Genomic DNA, 20529 nt, shown 5'->3' with positions numbered 1-20529 from the left:
GCGTCAAATTGAATGACATTTCAACAATATCTGCATTAAGTTTTAGCTCTGCTCTAAACTTCGTCATGAATATATATATATATTTTTTTAATCGAGGTTTTATTCATTGAAAATGCTTTCAGCAGTTCAATTTGACCATTTTTTTTTTATTGTCCCAGCTTCATACAAAGACCAATACAATTATCACACAGACAAATTGATTCAGTAAAAAGTGGCACCATCTTTATTCATTATACAATTTGACAATGTTAAGTCTACAGCATGAAGAAAAAAAAAAAAACAAACAAGAGTGGAGCACAGGGAATTAACTGTAGGGACAGAATAGAGGACGGGGTTCATCAAATATTCATTAAAATGTCAACAAATTCCAAGCTACAACTTTCCTTTTGTGATGTGTTTCCAAAATAAGATTTATTTTTTTTTCCATTACACAACTACCCGTGACTATTTTAACAAATAAGTCCGACTGTCCTCGTTCTCGTGTGTACAGGGGTGCCAAACCAAACAGCCCAAACATCCACTTTGAAGCGTAAAACTTCATATTGTTTAAAACAAAACACGTTGCAATGTAATGTTGCCTTGGTACAACTGTGTGAAGGGACTGATATAAACAACTGAGAGAGGGCACACACACACACAAACGCACGCACGCACGCATGCACGCACGCACGCACGCACGCACGCACAATCATCCACACAGGATAGGTTTAACCAGAGACAAACACACATCTCATAAAAACGATTCCAAAAATAAAGATTGCTATTTTTATCTGTTAGTGAGGGTAGTGAATATGTCACTGATGTGTGTTGAAAAAAAGCAAAATGTATCTGATAAACTAAAGGGCTGTACTTAAAATATAGAACACACCTACAATTTCTTTCAATGCACAGGAATGTTGGACATTTGTTTCATTAAAAAAAAAAAAAAAATACAAAAATAAAACTGAGAAAGAAAAAAAAAAAATCCACAATCCAGAATAGTCTGAGGTGGGTATGTGGTGACATGGAAAGAAAGGTGGCGGGGTTGGGGAGTGGGGCAATCTGAGTCTGCGTCAATCTGTGTCTCCAGGGCCTACAGCATATGACCAGAGAACTGCTTCACACTGAAATAAAAAGTAAAACAAATAAATACAATTTGCATAAAGAAAAAAATCTGTTCACCGACAGCGTTAATGTGTATTCCGGCAACTGCAAGAGGGCACAGTCTTTGGAGAGTGACTGGAAAGGGGAGCAGGGAGAGACAGACTGTAAGCAAGGGAGAGGTAGACGTGATAAAGGTTGTGGAGGGGAGGGGAAGAGGCTTAAAGAAGGGTGTGGTTAGTCCTTGTGTCCAAGCAGGTGCAGCACACTGAAAGGGGAGGAGAAGAGGAAGGAAGAGGAAGGCAGGGTTAGTTACCATGGCAACACTACACTACTCAAGAGACGGCGGCAGCCGGTCAACAGCTGTATTAGCATTCCGGCTAAACTCGGGTAGCGTTATGGAAGGAGGTAGTGTGTGTTATACGTGCCCACTGCGTGCCAAAGGAGACAGAAGAGGAGGAGCCTGTGCTATTTGGCAGACTGTGATTTGTTGTCTGTTGTTCTAACTAAAAACAACAAAATCACTAGTCTTCCACACAGCAGCAGCCAGGGGAAGAATCAATCCACTCCCTGCTTCAGAATGAAACGGCTGTGATGGCAAATGCACGTTTCCCCCCCTCTGCCAGTCAGTCACACACCCTGGATTAATGTGACAGTCAAAAAGCATGTCGGTCACACTGATCCTTAACGTGTTTTCAAAAAAAAAACAAAAAAAACAAAGTAAGTTGTGCTTTTTGCAGCCGGCATTGTCCACCACAGCCATTTCATGCAAGAGGAAGGTTTGAACTAGGTGCAGGTTGCATGAGGAGGAGGGGGAGAGAGGAATGGGGTTAGTGAAAAAGAGAGAGCAGGCATGAAACAAACCAACAATTCAAGGGTTAAACATCAGAAGAGAGGAAAGATTCATTACAGTGAATGAGTCCTTACAGTCATAGAAAAGCAGCCTTCAGGTATCTGTTCTACCTAAAGGCCTGCATGACTTTGCTAGAGCATCATCTGTATACAGCATCTACAGGCATATAATCAGGAAACCCAGCAGGTGTGAGCTAGAATCAAACCCCACAACAAACATTTTACTCTAAGACAAAAAAAAAAAAACTAGACAGCCTGCACCAATGAGATAAGAAAAGGATGTAAGTGTTTTTTATCAATAATTTCAAAGGCAGCATTTGTGGGGAAAACTTGCCTGTTCTGTAAAAGAAACTGGGCGTTCTGGATTTGATCCTGGGTGCCCGTGATGGTGATGATTCGGTCCTCGGAACCTTCTAGCGGTTCGTCGATCTTGATGGAAGCGCCAGACTCGTGGCGGATCTGCTTGATCCGTTGGCCACCCTTACCGATGATGGAGCCAGCCAGCTGTCGGTGCGGGGCACGAGAGCAAGAGCGGTTGAAAAAATATTAATAAACAAAGAGAATAAAACGGGTCAGGAAACACTTTTCAGGATCTTAAATTGGGCAAAATAGAAAAAGACAAAAAGGCGATGAAGGACAATGGTTGATGTGAATGTTTAATCTTTGTTCTGCTTGATCGTATACTCGTTCACTTACATCTTTAGGGATGGTCACTTGTGTGGTAATGACTGGGCCGCCCATGTCGCTGTAGGAGCTACGTCCACCTGAAGACAGAGAGGAGAGCAAATGTCCTGCTCAGACACGCACGGCAGACAGAAACGCGGGAACAAATGAGGAGAGCAACAGTTATCTATTGGTGTGATCCCACATGGCTGAGTAAAACATCTTTTTTTTTTTTTTTTTTTTTAAATAGCACTGGCTGTTGAAAAGTGGAAGGGACTCACTTGACTGGTAGCTATCCCAGGAGGAACTGTTGTCTGAGAAGGGGAAAAAAGAAATTGGACAAAATAATAAAAGGGTACTTTTCTGACTATGAAAAAAAAAAAAAGACAATCACTAGTCTAAATATTCTATGTGGCTCTACATACGTCGTCACATTGTTAAATGTTTAAATATTCCTCTATGTTCTTTTTTCCTTTTCATAGGCCACGTTCATTTCCTTGAGAAACCAGAATATTTCATTTCGGCAAAAACGATTAATGTTCATTGGGATTCACAAGACCAGAGCATCATTGCTTAGCAGATTTCCACTGTGCCAACAAAATACATGACAGTCGTCAAAGCCCTCCACACCTTTAAATACAGTTAGTTTTTTTTTTTTTTTTTTTTAATTGCCTTCATGACAGGCGAGAAAATAAGCGTTGGTACTCACCATATCCTCCTCCGCTCTGTAAAGCACAAACAGAAACAGAAACATGTTACATACAGCGCGGCTGACTCCCCTCATCTTTATACAGAGGGAAAAAAACGTGAAGAAAAAAAAATTCCAGAAGAGGAGACGAGAAGCCCGGGAGCGCAAACGCTGGACTGATGCGGCGGCTACACTCAACTAAAAGCCACCCAGTTTTTTCCTCCGTAACGCAGACTCCTCCTCCTCCTCCTCCTCCTCTCTCCCCTCCCCCCCCATCACTCCTTGCATCACCACCAGGCCCCATTTTCACCTGCTGCTGTCACCAGGGCAACAGGCAATTCAAAAAGCTGTTGCCGAGCAACGGCAGGCAGTATGCTGCCAGCTCTTGAGGAAGGAGACGGAGCGAGCGGGAGAGAGAGAGAGAGAGGGAGGGAGGGAGAGAGAGAGCTTCCAGTCTGTCAACAAAGCGTTATTATTGCCTAGCAACCAGCCATGCCCCCCCCCGCAACCTCCCATCATCCTCTGTCTCTTAGCAGGGGAGGTCGGAGGGGGATGGTGGTGGGGGGGAGGTTGGCCATGAAAAGTACACAGTAAGAGGGCCATTACAGAAGATTATTATGGGGTGTCTCCTCCTGGGGTGATTATGGTCATTTGGTGGGAAGGCTTACATCATGCATAAACTACCGCGGGATGTATCATAAGGGCTCCGATTTGTGCACAAGCATGTCAGTGGCTGACCGGATGCGGCTGCGTGTGTGCCAATAAGCCCCCCCCCCCCCCACCCCAATTATCATAGCGACACAATGGAAATCACAGCATATTGTATTGCGCTAAGGCCAAGTCGGTGCGCGTGCTACCCCGAGGATGTTGACGCATAGTGTGATGAGAGAGAGCTGGAGAGAGAGAGGGAGAGAGAGAGAGAGAGAGAGAGAGAGAGAGAGAGAGAGAGAGAGGGAGAGAGAGAGAGAGAGAGAGAGAGGGAGAGGCTGCATTTAGCAAAGGGTCACTACTAACCATGCTGTCACTGTAGCGATCCGGCCGGCTTCTTCTGTCACTGGTGACGGAGGCATGTCACAGGAGGGGGGCGGCAGTGGGAGGAGATGTGGGTGGGGCGGGGGGGGTGGGTGGGTGGGCAGAAAGAAAAAGAAATTGCTTATAAGGAAAAAAAAAAAGGGTGGGGGAAGAGGGGGGTTTGATTCTTGACAGCATTCCAAAGGAAATTTCTGGTCTGGGTCAAACTGCACACACGCTGAGCAAGATTACAGTATAAACACATTTCCTCTCAGCCATCTTCCCACACAGTAACAGGAACAGCTCTGACAGTGTTATAGTGAAAAAAGTGACAGGTGGCGGCGATGATGATGATCAGAGCCAAGAACTGAGCCACAAATAAGGAATTAGCTGTCCAAGTGGTGTTTTTTTTTTTTTTTTTTAAATCCATCTCATGCTTGTCGCATGTAGACAGTCGTCAGCAGCAGCCATGTCAAAATACAAACCAAATATAACGTCAAACATGTTTTTGATTCGCGGCGTCACATTCAGTGGCTGCGGCGTACCATTAAAAAAAACAAAAAACACTTTGCTAATATAGATGCCGAATATCGGCAATGTGGGCTCAAGGATTTGGGTTTGGCCTTGAGACGATGATGCCATTCACTGAACATATAAAACATTTTTGCTGGCTGTTGAGAGAAAAATAACAGTGGTTCACTATGGAAATTATGTCTGCAAAAGTTAAAACTTCCAAGTTTTTGACTAAAAATCAAGAAAGGTAACAATTAGTTGATTGACACGCCAGGAAAGCTGACATTTTTCTTCTCGATGCCGGCGGCATAAAATTAGATTTAAAAAAAAATATATATTTTTCAAAGCTCGTTTCTGCGAGGCTGAAAAAACTCATTTCACATACATCTGATCAACATGCACACCACCACATACGGAAGGGAAATGGTCGTAAAATATTGCGTTTCACTAAAAACAAATAAATGCTATCAACACACAATGTATAAAATGGGGATCTACTCGTTTTTTTGTCATGCCGCTAAGGGACAAGTTGGGAAAATTAAGCAGAAAATTAGAAATATCTGGGAGCTGTTAGGTGGAACAGAGGAGCAACGAGAGATTTTCAAAACAGGGGATTCTTGAGAATACTGTGACACTGGGGAGTGAGGGACTATCAATGGTAAAATGTTACTCAAGAAGGGGTGCACCCATTGGAAGTTATTTTTGAGGAAATCTTGGGGGAATTGCTATTACAGAGCAGTCACAAGAGGTGTTAAAGGAAGAAGTGCAGGTTGATACAACAAAGAACATCAGAACGTGCACATTCTTGTATAAATATGTTAGGAAGGTTAAGGCAAAGATTCCGGAACAGAAACTTACTTTGACCTGCTATCTGAGCTGCGGTACGAATCATAGTAACGCTCGTCTCTGTGGGCAACATGGAGATGGGGAAAAGAAGACACACAAAAAAACGCAGACAAACGTCGATGAGCACAAAAAGTTAATGGAATGACAGCCATGAATACAAAACAGGTGGATTATACACGCAAACCACTCAACTCAGCATATCCTATATTATGAGACAAGGAAAAAAGGCTATAAAGATATTTGACTTGGCAGAGTAAAGGCAGAAGCAGAAGTTAAATTAAATTGGCATTTCATTTGTTATTACTATATAATAAGTTAAAAATTAAACTTTTTTATAATTATAATTAAACAAACTGTTAATGTTGGTTTTAGATTGGACTGTCATTATATACACAACTTTCTCAAACATTATTTTTTAAATCTAACACAGAAACAGCATGCCAACTGTCAAATTTCAGTTTGTGTTTATTCCATCTTTGTTCACATCTTACCCTCCTCTGTGTTGGTGCACCAAAGGAATGTTTCGACCGCGGCCGCTCGGCCTCGACACCCTGGTTGGGTGGGGAGGGGGACCTCTGCGGGGGCTCAAGTCATAATCCCTGCGGGTGGGGGGCATCGGGCCCCTCCCTCCTCTGCTGGAAGACATGCGGTCAAAACCGCGGTCGCCGGTGCTGGGCCTGCTCCCGCGAATGGGGAACCCCCCCATGAGTCTGCGGCTGCTTCCCCGCTCCTCAAACATCACGGTGAAACCGCCGTACTCGTAGGTTTCGTCGTAGAAGTTGGGGTCGTAGGGCTGCGCGCGACCCTTGATGGGGGCCTGAGGGAGGGCAGAGAGCGGCAACGCCGCTTCGTCAGTCGAGCCAAAGAGAAAATCGTCCCTCGCGCAAAAAGGAAAACAGAAAGCGACTCACGTCCGCAATGAGCTCCAGCATGGTCTTGATGCACTCCACCACCCGCTCCATCTTTCCACCGACCAGCACCACACGGTCCGTTGACTGGGGACAGCACTCCTGAAACAGCTTGATGCTGGTCTTTGTGTTCTGGGGGAATGAATGAATGGATGAATGAATGACTACATTTTGGTTACAACAAAGCAGAAATAGAAAAGAAGTATTTAACATAAAAGATCACAATATGTAACAAATAAAAAGGAGCAGGTTGAAACCCACGGCTTATTTCTGCCTATTCCGTATGTGACATTGAACAAAAGGTGAGGGTAAAGAACACAGTCAACAAAAAAACAAACAGGAGGGGGCAGGAATTAAAGGCCATCCTCCCAATTGACTGCCAGGGGAAGGACGTTCACATCAAACAAGGAAAAACACCCATTCCTAAAACCCCTTGAAAAGAGAGAGAAAAAAAAAAAAACAGATCATGAGGTGATCTCAGCCCGACTCCAAACAGCAACTAAAAACTGGCACTTGGCTTTAAGGAAACACGCAAGTCTGTCCAATTGTTCGGCGACAACAGCAGGAGGCGCGTCATCATCCGCTGCATCAACACACCTCGCGGAGCTCCTTGATCTTTGCTCCCTTTACACCGATGATGGAGCCAGCCAGGCTCTGGTGGATCAGCAGGCGCAGCTCGCAGTCAAAATCCACGCCATTGTAATGCTGGTACTGCAATCAATGATATAACTCATTAAGTTAAAAAAAAAGAGAAGTCAAACAAAACAATATATATATATATATATATATATATATATATATATATATATATATACACACATATATATATAAATATATACACAAAAACTTTCAAAATTCACATGACTACTTTTTTTTTTTTTTTTTTTTTTTTTAAACAAACAGATAACTAGAGACAAACCATTACCAGTTTTATCACATGTTCTCATACAATTTAAACAGCGGACCATTGATGATGAAATTGTTGGAAAGGAGGAACGGCAACATTTTTAAAGGAACTACTGCAGATGCAGGCAGTCTTGCACCCGTCGGGCAGATTACTGAAACTCATTTGCAAAAGCAAATGCACCAAATAAAAAAAAAATGCAAAAGAGCCATCACCTAATCAACCTAATATATTGTAGGACACATTGTAATATGTTGTTAATTGTCACATACAAGTATTAGGACTGCTTACAATAGAAATTTAAACTTTAAAAGGAAAGAAATTCAGTGCTCACCTCTTCCAGCGTGGGGATAATCTTCATCAGGATTTCACCAACAGTCTCGATGTCTGCACTGATGCTAAGGATGCTTTATATTTCATCCACCAGGGACAGGCCACACACACAGGGTGGGGTGGGGGTGCCAGCACGGCACCGGGGAGGAAGGGAACAATATTTTAGATCAGAGAATTACCCAATCCCTTCATTTGCTAAAGATAAACCAAAACTAATGCAGCTAAAAAAAAAAAAAAGTCTTCGTCCGGTCTCTTAAACACTCTTGACAATTCAACACTAATTTAACAAGGTGGTACCCAAGCAATAAATTAAGAAAAAAAAGTGTTTTTTTTTTCCAGGGAAAGGAAGCAAAGACATCAAATTAAAAAGGGGACCCAAAGAAAGTGACTGCATTTGGAGACCACTGAGGGGACAAGTTGGGGAGGGTGAAGCCTGAGGAGGTTCTGGCATAAATAGACACCAGGGTTGCCAGAAAGAAGTCTAAAGTCTTTAAAGAATAATTTGGTGGGTGCACACCACAAAGACTGACTTGATGAAAAAACGGGTGCTGGGCACACTTTGAAATCTTGATGAACAACTAAAACATTTTTGATCCCTTATTGGAAACTTGGCTTCAGCAACACTGCGGTCTTTTTATTTCAACAAATTGGCAAAAGGATTTTGTTGTCTGCACCCACCTCGCAACGTAAAGAAACAAAGGCAATGGTTCTACAGATAAAAACAACCTAGGAGCTGCTTTGTACATGAACAGAATGGCAGATAGCTCGGAAGGGTAACAGAGCAGATTATACCACAGAAAATTAAGTTTGTCGCCACGGGTATTAATGACTTGGAGAAGTGGATGGGAAAAGTGATCCAAAAAAAAAATAAAGATTCTCAGATGAGTTTAGAGATTCGCAGTACAGACATATCTGGACTTCCAATAGCTCCTTCAGTCAATAAGCAAATTGAGATGAAGCATAGGAAAGACACACACACACACACACACACACACACACACACACACACACACACACACACACACACACACACACACACACACACACACACACACACACACACACACACACACACACACACACACAGCTCTTCAGGATGGATGGACAACTCGAGTCTATCATTAGGATGGGGACCTCACAAAGGAAAAAAAATGGGATGGTGGAAGAAGCAGGTGAGCTTATGAGACTAACAAAACAAAAACAAAAAAGCAGATTACTATATCCACTCTGAAGGAGGAAGGGAGGTGAAAAATGCAAGAGATACAGAACAAAGAGTCATCAATGAAATAAAAGGGAATACAAAACACTCAAGGATATACACAGATTATAGAAAAGCTAAAGCAGAGGCAGTTTGTGGAAAAACCCTGAGAACACCAGCCTAAGTTTCACTTTGTCGTGAACTTGAAATTGGCAAATGGCGGATGTTGACACGACTTTTACAGGCTCAATAGGCAAAGTTGGACATGAACGTGTTTAGGCATTTCGATTCAAGCTAACAAACTGTGAGAACAGGTAGTTTAAAATACAGTATCTTGACAAGAGGCAGGATGAATGTTTATTATTATTTTTTTTTTCTTTGTTGACTTGTAGTCAGGCAGTGAGAGGGAGGAGCTTAGGGACATACCGCTCAGGCCCACTGCTGTCTGGGACTGACACACTGGCATTGTACTGGGCGTGGCATGGGCAGGGGGGCCAGGGCCATTCGAGCACAGATGTCAATCAAGTAAGGCGCCCATTTAGGGACAGGGCACGATTATGGACAGGGCCAACCAAGGTGTCAGGTGGGCGGGCGCAGGAGGGGCCATCCAGAACATGGGCAACAGAGGAGGAAGTGGGCAAAAAGTCAACAGTAAAATAATAAACAAGGAGAGGGAAGAGGGAAGAGGAATACATTTTTAATAGACAGGCTCTACACTGATCAAACGTGACTTTAGTTTGATTCTCTCAGAGACTGGCTTGTCAAAGAGAGAAGAGGTGAAAATATAACATTGGAAAATGGGTAACGGTATATCAAGAGCATGAAGAGTTCAATGTCGGGGGGGCAGACCACAGACAACGAGAGAGGGGGTAGAATATAATGTGGAGGGCTAGAGAAAAAGGCAATTATTTTAAATGAATTAGGAATCGGGTTGGTTGCCTTAACAATATTAAAGGATGTTAGCCAGTGCAGTTGATGCCCTGATAAACGTGTCACTGTGCCCATAATTTTACATTATCCGGAGCAACAGTGTTGTCACAACAGATGCGTGGCAATAAATTATCAACACACGGACAGAGGAGGCGACACGGAATTGACTTTGTTGCCAGGGGCCACTCTAGTTGAGGCAAACCTAGAACGGTCATGTGAGAAGATAAAAACCCAAGAACGAGGGATCGCTTACACTGCGTCATCAAGAGAGGACTATTATTGCAGGCATCGAACAAAGAGCCCCCTGATTTACTCATTAAAAAGGAAAAAGAAAAGAACAGCCAAATACGATTTCATTGAATATTTGGGGTAAAAAGCAGCCCTATAGTGGCAGTTGGGTAGAAAAGCTCACTACCATTCGGTGGGGGGAAACAACTAAAATTTAAGTGGCTAACAAAATAACGAATACCAGGGTCCGTAAACTGTCTTTACTTACGTCTGTGCGAAGGGCTTTGATGTTTTTGCCACCCTTTCCAATCACAGCTCCTGCGTTCTAAAAATCGAGAGACCACAAGTTAAAAGAAAGTAGATTTAAAAGAAGAAAATTAATAAATAAAAATCAACAGGTCAAAAAACAATGTTGTGCTATTATTGGATTTCAATGTGTAATCAAAAAAGGATAGGAATTAAAACTATTTAGACAAAATATCATTTGTGCTCGGAACATAAAACAAAAAATGCATTGACAAAAACAACTGCGTGTGTGACAAAACAACAAAACAACATACGGCAGGTTGATATAAAACATATTTACTTTGCTTTGCAGGAGGATGCGAAGCTCAACCATCTCATCAGAGTTCCTTGAGCGCTTGAACGACTTCTGCTCATCCGCATCCTCAGCAGGGCGCTTACCTGGAACAAGGAGATAAACACCATGACAAACAGGACTGCAAAAAATACAAAAGATCATTTCATGAGAAAAAGACCCCCAGAAAGCAGTGAGGCAAATAAACACAGCACCTATGCTTTGAAATTCATTTTTCATACACGATAAGCCCGCACACAACGCCGCTTGCAAAACAAAAAGAGCTCGATGCAAATGTTTCCTCCTTCCGTACGTAAACACCTCACGTTTGCTTTTGAACAAACGCATCCATCTCAAACATTGAGCACATTTAACAGACTAAAAACTGAAATAAGATCGCCCTTCCACAAAATGTAAACTGTACTTAATCTGCTTTTGCAAAGCTTTAAAAGGACCAAATACAAATGTCAAACGAAACGTGCAAGGAAGGAAGGAAGGAAGCAACTAAAACAAAAACTTAAATAAAACAGTCCATACCATTAGTCTCGGAGTTGCTGAAGGAAGATTCTTCTTGTTGGTCAATTTCTGTGTCCATTTTCTTCTGGTAGTGTAACAACCTTGGAGGTTACCTCGGGCTGAGCAGCAGCGGAGCAGAGAAGCACAACACCGGCCCCCGTGAGCTGTGGCAATTCGCAAACATTGTGATACATTAAGGAAAGAAGTCGGAAGATTCAAGCAGTGGGCACAAGACATAAATGCAACAGGCAGGTGTGTCATGGGAATGCATTTAAAAAAATCGAGGGCTAAACTGGCTGAGGAACTGCACTCACCGATATTTATGTCAAAGGCAAGGGCGTGTTGATAGGCGGAACAAACCAAGCAAGGACCAAGGAGCTGCTTCGACCTGTCGAGTGGGAAAGGCCATTTGAAAATACAATCGGAATAAACCGAACAATGGCAAAGGCTCGGCGATGGTAAAGTAATGAATACCACGGGTTAACGCAGTGTTAATTTCGCCAAATAAATGAAATATGTTTCCCTTGAATAGCGTGCGCCGCTGCGATAATCAGCTAAACGTGGTGTTTATTATGCGAAACAGAAATTGCAAAGAGCTTTGAATATATCGAAGGTAAAACGTGCCAAACAGATCATTCGATCACCCGTTGATTGACCAAATCAAATATTGGAATCCATTGTCTAATAAATTGTTTACGACACTGTAGTACATGAGGATTAACTGAACCATTCACAATCTATGGAATGGCGACTGTTGAATAGAATATAGCATACTCAACAACTCGTAAATTTAGAAAAAAAAGGCTAACGCTGCAAGCTACGCTCACGAGTGCAGCGGACGTTAGCAACGTTAGCTACAAGAGTCGCTAGCTCGAGAGAAATGCATTTGGTAAGGACTTCGTTGACAGGGGTTCGGGATTGTAGTTTTTAAGTAATGCTAATGTCGTTCTCCATAAGCACCAAACAATACGATACGAATGAACAAATGAGACAGCAGTTGATTTTTTTTTTCTTTTAAAAAAAATAACCCCGTCTCGGCGGCTAGTCGCTGGCTAATTTCGCCATGTTGCCATGATTTCACTTGAGTAAAGGGGAAGCTAGCAGGCCAGCTAATTAAGCTGCGCCATGATCGCGATGAATAAAACTGCGAAACTGCAATGCAAAAACATTCATGTAAGATGTTACACAAACGTCTAATTCCACCAGGCTGAAATACGTACAAATTAATAATATTTTTTTGCCAAAACAAACCTACGGTGCAACAACTCGCTCGTCCGCTTCCTTCTCCACCAAACTTGTAATAATTGCCGTTCACAAAGAGTGTATTGATTGGCTGGATAGAAGGCGAACCAACGTGACCAGAAGTACGATTGGCTTCACTAGACGTCAATCACAGTAAAAGAGGCGTTTCCAAAATACCACAAAATTCCCTCTTTCCGGATCCAGAAAGCTCAAGTTTGTTGTAGCAGTCAATGAAATTCGTTATCGGGCGTTTCCAAAAAAAGAAAGAATGCTACATATTGCGTCGTTGTAATAACAAGACGTGCTTCTTAGCTTTAATAATTATCTATGAAGCAATGTGATGCCTTGTTTTTTATTATGGGGCTCGTACGTTCGAAATAGATTGGTCATTTTGGCGCCTTGCCTTGCTACTTTGATCCTGTGCCTCTCAGGTAACGACAGCAAGTTAAGTTCAGTACTTTAATCAAATGATATTCCTGTCTGTGTTAGCCACGAGATTTACACGTCAATAGCTGCACTAATAAGATAATTATTAGGGTTATTATTGTATAACTCCTACTGAAGTTATTCCATCAACGTAAGTTGTGTTTACGTTACAATGGTTTGAAAATATGAATTGATTTGATAGGGAAATTCTTCCGATAGTCATTTTAATTATTTATAACAGCCATTCGTTTAAGTGTAGTACGCATACAACAGCCAACTGGTGAAAATAGAGGGATAGAACACAAATCAGGCACAACAAGAGGAGGAGCATGGCTCCTGAGATCCAGGCCGTCGCACGAGCTACCCAAACCTGGCTGCAGACCTCCTGGAACATCCAGGTGCCCTCTGGCTGGCTGGAGGCCTGCGTGGAGTGGCTGCAGGAAGAGGCGGGTGGACCTGGTCGACTTTTACAGCAGCAAGTCAACCAACAGGTGGGTGAGAGACGTTTACATATAGAGAACAAGAAAAATAGTGTGAGTAAACAACATTTATCCGTCCTGTTAAAAGTAATTTAAAAGTTTTAATTGATTTAGTGGGCATTATTGTAGGCTTTGGACCAGTGGCTGTTGACAGACCTGAGGGACCTGGGCCACCCCGTACTCCCTGAGGGCCTCACTGGGGCTCAGAAGACTGAACTCAGGGGCACTTTCTGCATCCAGGTACGGGCCCGCTGACAATGTTTTATAAATGACAGACAATACTGTGCAGTGTAATTACTATTATTTTTTTACTGTTGTACACGTGGTGGTGCCTCATCACAGGTCGACTCTGTTCTGGACATCAGCCAGCCTGCATATGGCCAGTTGCAGAAGCTGAAGGGCACAGACGTTGCAAATGATGAGGTGTCGGCCGTCACACAGGCCACCCAAAGATCCTGGGAAGCCAAACCAACACGCATGCTGCTACTCCAGGCAAGAAACCTATGTGCAATAATGTTGATATTAACATTTTTATCTTTTAGTGCATTTTTTTTAAAGCAAATTTTGAGTATAATTAAAAAAAAAAAAAGAAATACTCAACACTTGAATATTCTGTATCAACTCTGTGGCCTTCATCCAAGAGGTATTATCTACAGGATATAGGCAGTAGGCTAGACATATAAAAGCCTCAGCGTCTCTCCTGTCAGTGGTTTCCAAGTGGACAGGTACAATCAGTGGAGGCATATTAAAAGAGTAAAGTGCAAGGACAAAAGCTTCAGACTGTAATTTTCACCCTAAGTAAAACACTTAGCACTACTCTAAGATGGATTGTGCTGTTGTTGCTAAGAAACATTGCAATGACGTTTTCTGGTCTTCTACCATTTTAGCAGTGTGGCTCAAACTTCCACAGCAGTTTAAAATGCATGATAAGTGTGGAGCTGGCCTTCTTTGAGACCAGACCCAGTTTGGCAGGAAATGTAGGAGTTTTAACAATTAGGGTTCCCATTATAGACCCAAGTTCAGGGCACCAAGAACCTTTCAAATAGACTCAAAATGAATGTGTATTATTTTCTGGTCTGAATGAACGGGTTCTCTTGTGCAGGTGACGGATGGAGTTCAGAGCCTAGAGGCTATGGAGTACCAGCCTGTGCCTGCTCTGAGCACAGCTCTTAGGTGAGGAACTGGAGTGCAACAGCATTGCTACGTCTCTTTGTGCATCTGACGTGTAAAAATAAACAAAATAGTATGTTTAAATTTTATCAACCAAACAAGAGGGCTGCAGGTTGAGAGTATTTCTTTTGGCATGACTGTGGGCAGAGAAGCCACACCAAGGAAACAACGTACTTCTTTGTAATTATCCATCCATCCATCTGTTTTCTATCCCTGCTTCTCCTGCATAAAATAAAAACCCACTGTCTTTATATAGTATCTGGTTAATTTGATGATGCAGGCCGGGTGTGAAGCTGCAGCTGCAAGGGCAGATGGTTTGCAGACTCGGGATGCTTCTGTTGGGACCATCCAATGTCAAGGTGCTGGGTGGTGAAGTGGAGGACCTGGTAGAGAGGAATGGCGGGGTAAGCTGGTGGTTTTGCGTCATCTGTCTAAAGATCAGTAATTTTTTGGGGGATAACGATGTTTTCCATGTGTCCTTAACATTTTTATTCCACTGTGGCAGGGCAGGGTGCTTTGTCGGGCACTGGGGATCCCAGAGGAGGAGGGGCAGCAGCCACAAGAGGAAGAGGAGGAGGTGCCACTAGCAGCACAACAAGGTACATTTTAGTTTGCCTGGGTGCACACATTATGAATGATGAATGAGCTGATATTGTACATATTTTCATTTTTTTTAATTCAGTGAAACATTCTTACATAATTATTTTTCCAGAAAAAAAACCCCTCCTGACATGTACAGAAAACTGCAGATTTAGCCCTCTGTTTATGACCAATTTTTAAAAATGCCTGGTTTCCTGCCATAACTGGTGCTTTGTTGGACATCCCACATTTTTGGAAGGCGACAAACCAAGACTGGGTTTATTGCCACTGACCTAGAGGAGGTGTCAGTGATGAGGCTGCATTGCATATTTCAGATTTATCATGCATAATATGCCTAATATAGCCTCAGCTGCAATAAGTCATATTAGAAATTGCATGCATTGTGCTTTGCAAGCTCGCATGTTTTGCAAATTGTATGGATCCATACAGCCCTGGATTGCTCCCACCCCATGGAGACGCTAGTGGCTGAGGTTATTAACTGGACCCTGTATGCAGTAGAGTGCACAGTGTCATACGTTTGTGTGACTTAAAGACACACTTTGTAACAAGCGCAGGAAGAAAGTGATGCAATGGATGCACTTCCTTCCTTTCTGATGAGTCCTCTGACTTGGTAGAGGCATTAGAGGACATTATTGTCAGAAAAAAATCGATAAAGTGAGTCTTGCATGAAACGGGAGCTGTCAACGAAACATCGACCGTATGTGTGATGATGGTGATGTGCCTCCTTCCTCTTCAGGTAGCCAAGAGCTGGATGAGCAGGGGCTGGATGATGCAGAGCTGTTGGCCAGTCTGGAGGCCCAGGAGGAGGTAGAGCCTGGTCCAGACAGCGGCTACTGGACGCTCAGCAACACCTCCACTCAGTCCGCAAGAAGCTCTTCCACCAGGAGCTTCGTCTCAACAGTTTCATCCAGGTTTGTGCCATGAAACACTGGAATAGAATAGAACAGAATAGAATACATCTTTATTGTCCACCAGTGTGGAAAATTGTCTTTGGCTCACCAACACAGCAGACAATAAGAAAGACAAGGTTTAGGTGGCAGTGGGAAAGGCTCACTGACCCGCGTCAACCAGCGTCAAACAACCCTGCAAGCGACCCAGATCCCATCAGCTTGCAGTGGGAAAGGCAGACCCGTGCCACCATCACATCTGTTACCTGCCGCACGTGATGCGGAACTCAAAACTAAATCTGTCCAACGTCCATCTTTTGCAGAAGCGAAGTCTCCGCGGTCTCACTCAGCCGTCGTTCAGCCCAGAGCTACGGAGACGCATCGTTCCGGGGCCCTCGCAACAGTCCCTGGCGACCACCTCTCACTGCCCCGTCTTCCAACCACGTCAATGACCACCACATGGAGGACGACAACTTCCCCGACGACGACGACTTCGACGACCTTCCCCTGGACGAATTGGACGCCGTGGTTTTTCAAGAGAGCCCGAGAGTCGCCGGCGAGGACATGCAGCGGAGCGACGGCGTCCCTGGAGTCCAGTCTGGAGCGGCTCACGTGTCGCGCCTCGGCTCCAGCACCTCCACGCAGAAAAGAGACCACCAGGGCTGCGCTAAAGAGGCTCCGCAGAGGTCGACCTCCTCGCTGTTCTCCCCGCCAGCGCCGGGGCCGCCGCCTCGCTTGGAATTTGTCACCAACGACGAGGGTGATTTGATGGACGAGGACATGGATTGCTTCTTCACGGAGGAGGAGAAGGTGCTCACGGGGACGAGTCAGCAGGGAAGCAGTGCCGGCGTTTCGAGCTGTAAACCTGAAAGCCACACACCGTCCGCCGACAAAGATCCTCGTGGCCCGGCCTCGCCCCTGACCCTGACCTCTCCGCCGTTCACCTACCTGCACCTCCTGGAGGAGGCGACGTCCCAGCCGGGCTTCGTCTCCGCCGAGGTCCGGCTCAAGGCGTTCATCATGACCCTGCTGGGGAAGCTGAGTAGCTGCGGCGGCGCGTGGAGCATTGCCGTCACCATCTCGGACGGGACGGGCTACCTGGACGTGGAGCTGTCGGACGGCGTCCTCGCGGGCCTCCTCGGCTTCTCCGTGGCCGAGAAGGAGGCCCTGAAGCGCGAGCCGGCCCGCCGGGCGGAGCTGAGCGCCGGGATGAGGAGGTGCCAGGAGGAGCTGGTGGACATGTGCTGCGTCGTGACCGTCCTGGTGAAAGCCGGCGGCGGGAAGGCCGTGGTCACCGAGGCGGAGCCCGTCAGCGAGAAAACACTCGGTGAGCTGGAGCGGAGGGTGAGAGGCGGGAAGTAAAGCCAGCGGCGGGTTTAGAGGAAGTCGGCGATGAGATGAGGACAAATTGCCGTTTTCGGTTCAGCTGAGGAAAAAAAGGTTTTCTGATAGTACGCGGCCTCGCGGAGGGAAATGGAGACATTTTTTTTTCAAGCTGCTGATCAATCTGTCCATCTGGTTTACATTTGGAGAGCATAATACACACGCTGCCACGCAGCCCATCTGCTGTATATGACACCGGGGCATTCTGTCAATTATACCCGGGTTTTTTTGTTGTTGTTTTTTTACATCATCTGTTGTGCACGTCTCCCCCGGCAGAGTGCAGCTGCCTTCAGACGCACCTCCGCGAGGGAGCGCATATTTAAACGCACCCTCCAAAAGCCAGGCAGCGGGGAAGGGCGAGGCAGTTAAAGTGGAGGCGTGGATTCATATGCTGATTGCTGTAATGAATTGCCCGCCTTTGAATTCATTCAGAACATCTATTATTTCTTGAGGGGAGGAAAATGATTGAGCGTCCAAGGGCAGCCCGGGTCTTTAATAAACTCCGCCAGAGAAGACGGAGACAACAGTGGGATAAAGCAGAGGCCATGAGCCGGGCTTAATTCCCTTCATTACTGGGCCTTGTATATGTTTTAGCCCCTGATGAATGTATGGACCGCATGTTTGGTTCTCTGTCTATATTTACGTTTGACTAAATTAAGTTGTTTGGATTTTATCATCTTGATTTGATGTTGAATAAAATTATTTTTCTATATATCTGTGCCTGATGAATATTGTTTTCTCTAGATTAGATGAACAAACACACCGGGGCACCATTCCATTAGGTTGGGAATCATTTTAATTAAATGTCTCCAGCCCTATTTAAACACACTTGAGCATCTTTAACGATTGTGTACTATTTTCTGGTCGTGTTGATCCATCAATTCTTTCTTCTATCAGACATATAAAAGATTCTATGTGTCTAATGTTCTACCCATTAATTTTAATTTCCATTCGGCGTGCCAGTGAAGCAGCCTGGCACAATTAAATATGACCGGGGAAAAAACCCCCATAGATTTCCCAAGCATTTTTAGCGCTCGGTGTACAACATCCTGCAAAACTCAAACTGTAACTTTTGGTGCTTTGAGCGAAAAATGATGAGGTACCAGCTTTAAACAAACACCTGACTTTGGATGTCGCTAGCCTAGGAGAGTTGTCAGTGCCCTTGGTGACCTCATGGGGGGCTAATGTCAGGCTACAGACACAGCACGTTAGTAGACATGGCATCGTAAGACTTTTAAAAAGGTCTTGTCTTTTTGTCAGTCACCAGACCGCATAACAAAATGTCATTGTGACATGTCGGCGTCCTTTCTTTATGTAACATGGCTCATGTTACAAAAAGAAAGGAAGCCTACATTTTATTGTTCTCTTGCGGGAGGGAACATGAATGTTCGGTATTTTCTTGTGCCACCGTCTGTCTGAGCTTCCACCCAGGTAGCTTGGTTGCGATCATTGAGGACTAATCAGGTTGAAAGTCTAAATCAGGACCCTGCTATGCATGTCAATAGCCTGTTACAGGCTAATGAGGCTGGATGTGTGGGGGGCCGAGACGAGGGGCAGGGGGGAGAAGCACCCCATAGGGAGCCACAAGTGGAATAAATATTGGGTGATAGTTTAAATGAAGCGAAGGGACTGCTGTCTCACTGGCGGCGGAAATGAGGCTGCAGTCAAACCTCGTTACGGACCGGACATCGAGCAAGACTCGTCGTCAGAAATGCAGGCGGCAGCGGCGGTAGAACAACATGGTAGAGGAGCAGAGGCACAGACGAGAACAAACTGGGTAAGGGCCAAAAAAAGAAAGGCATCTAATGAGAAAAGAACAGATCTGATGAGAAAATGAACGGAGCTACTGTGAAGTCACATGAGGAGCCAAGGGGGGAGGAAAGCAGAGGGTTTCTCGGCTGACGGTCCTCCTAAATTTCTGCATTTAAAGGTGTGGAGCAGGGGTGTCCAACTGAAATACACACTGGGGCCAAAATTTCAAACTTGGACGACGTTGCGTGCCGACACCGTAAAAACAGAGCTAAAAAAGCTTTGCTTAAAAAAAAAAAGCTTAATGCTATACAATAAATAACTGTATATTGCACACATGCAGAAACAAGTTTAAAATCTCATCAAAATAGATAGACTTTGTATGCATTTTTTAAAATTTGCATTTTCTTCCGATTTGAATTTCAACAGTAACCTTTTACCCCTGGCCAATAAATTAAAATCTAAAATGACTACAATAAACCAATTAAGTTGTAATAATACCCTTCAGTGGACGTCCTGTCCTGATTGACGTGCCAAAATACCAGCAGAGCATTCTGAGATTTGTTGTATAAGCGACAGCTCTAGTAGTGATTTTGTATTGCCTCGTGGACCAAACATAATTACAGTGCGTGCCAAATTTGGCCCGCGGGCCGGAGTGTGACGCCTATGTTGCAGAGAGAAGCTCAGGATCGTTCACATTCTAAAGGGGACCCTCATGGCCATGTGTCCACTCTGAACCCATGAGGCCGAACGGCTCTGTTTAGCTCGACGGCTGGGCTGTGATCACATTTCACTTGATAATCAGCCACTGATCTAATCTGGGGATTAAAGGAGGGGATTTAAGAGATATTCCACCCCCCTTTGTCCAGACTGAAACCACATCATAATTCAAGACATTGTGTTCATAAAATCACAGTCAGTGCCTCAAACTGATGTGAAGAAGCAAATATAGTCTATAATAATGAGAGCTCTTGCAGAGAGCTCTGACAATTCTAAATTTTGTTTTACTTTTATCTGGCTGTGTCTCCTTTTCCCTTTTAGATTTCACCATTTTTGTCAACCTTGTTTATTGTTTATTTTTAACGGTCCTTTTCTTGGGTTAGTGCTTTGGCATTTAATCATTTAAATGTCTGAATTTCAGTTGTCACTCTTGCCTGCAATGTTTTGGAAAGTATGATTCAATGAGCGAGGATACTTGTCATTTAAATAGCCAGAGTTTATTTTCCCTGAGCAGGAAATGTCACAGTCGGGTCGTGGTGGCCAAAATGGAGGATTTTGGTCCCCTGCAACCTTTTTTTTTTTTCTCTCTGCAGACTAAATTGGCCTAAATAAAATGTTTCTCATTT

The 20529-nt window shown here is 44.2% G+C and overlaps 2 protein-coding genes across 7 annotated transcripts; one reads left to right on the top strand and one right to left on the bottom strand.

Moving 5' to 3' along the window:
• Positions 1-200: 200 nt before the first annotated feature.
• hnrnpk (heterogeneous nuclear ribonucleoprotein K) lies at positions 201-12570 on the bottom strand. Of its 4 annotated transcripts, none has more exons than XM_076019605.1 (17): positions 12503-12570; positions 11562-11635; positions 11269-11411; positions 10741-10838; positions 10423-10479; positions 9423-9466; positions 7800-7872; positions 7159-7272; positions 6565-6693; positions 6145-6470; positions 5666-5713; positions 4298-4337; positions 3305-3320; positions 2877-2909; positions 2629-2696; positions 2267-2436; positions 201-1103 (listed from the first exon to the last, which is right to left on the bottom strand). In XM_076019605.1, the coding sequence occupies exons 3-17, from the start codon at positions 11324-11326 to the stop codon at positions 1073-1075; spliced, it is 1305 nt and encodes a 434-aa protein (XP_075875720.1). In that variant the 5' UTR covers positions 11327-11411; positions 11562-11635; positions 12503-12570; the 3' UTR covers positions 201-1072. The 4 variants fall into 4 exon arrangements, with proteins under 4 accessions (XP_075875720.1, XP_075875723.1, XP_075875721.1 ...); XM_076019608.1 differs by having other exon boundaries at positions 11269-11366; positions 12503-12567; XM_076019606.1 differs by having other exon boundaries at positions 12499-12565.
• rmi1 (RMI1, RecQ mediated genome instability 1, homolog (S. cerevisiae)) lies at positions 11615-18146 on the top strand. Of its 3 annotated transcripts, none has more exons than XM_076019602.1 (9): positions 11615-11705; positions 13189-13406; positions 13524-13634; positions 13737-13886; positions 14497-14567; positions 14845-14968; positions 15070-15163; positions 15901-16075; positions 16375-18146. In XM_076019602.1, the coding sequence occupies exons 2-9, from the start codon at positions 13245-13247 to the stop codon at positions 17411-17413; spliced, it is 1926 nt and encodes a 641-aa protein (XP_075875717.1). In that variant the 5' UTR covers positions 11615-11705; positions 13189-13244; the 3' UTR covers positions 17414-18146. The 3 variants fall into 3 exon arrangements, with proteins under 3 accessions (XP_075875717.1, XP_075875716.1, XP_075875718.1); XM_076019601.1 differs by lacking the exon at positions 11615-11705 and adding an exon at positions 12678-12920; XM_076019603.1 differs by lacking the exon at positions 11615-11705 and adding an exon at positions 12941-13066.
• The last annotated feature ends 2383 nt before the right edge of the window (positions 18147-20529 follow it).

The sequence above is a fragment of the Nelusetta ayraudi genome, unplaced genomic scaffold (genome assembly GCF_046127955.1).
Source record: "Nelusetta ayraudi isolate G7.1 ecotype Tasmania unplaced genomic scaffold, CSIRO-AGI_Nayr_v1 ptg000010l, whole genome shotgun sequence".
In the NCBI taxonomy this organism is placed as follows: Eukaryota; Metazoa; Chordata; class Actinopteri; order Tetraodontiformes; family Monacanthidae; genus Nelusetta; species Nelusetta ayraudi.
The sequence above is the reverse complement of the archived record's forward strand: the minus strand, read 5'-3'. Positions and strand labels throughout refer to the sequence as shown.

Coding starts and splice junctions, on each gene's coding strand:
- hnrnpk (XM_076019605.1), bottom strand. CDS start 11,326: ATGGACACAGAAATTGACCAACAAGAAGAATCTTCCTTCAGCAACTCC. Junction 6,694..7,158: donor AGATCAAGGAGCTCCGCGAG/GTGTGTTGATGC, acceptor TCATTCCCCCAG/AACACAAAGACCAGCATCAA. Junction 6,471..6,564: donor TGCTGGAGCTCATTGCGGAC/GTGAGTCGCTTT, acceptor GCCCTCCCTCAG/GCCCCCATCAAGGGTCGCGC.
- rmi1 (XM_076019602.1), top strand. CDS start 13,245: ATGGCTCCTGAGATCCAGGCCGTCGCACGAGCTACCCAAACCTGGCTG. Junction 13,407..13,523: donor AGCAGCAAGTCAACCAACAG/GTGGGTGAGAGA, acceptor GCATTATTGTAG/GCTTTGGACCAGTGGCTGTT. Junction 13,887..14,496: donor CACGCATGCTGCTACTCCAG/GCAAGAAACCTA, acceptor TCTCTTGTGCAG/GTGACGGATGGAGTTCAGAG.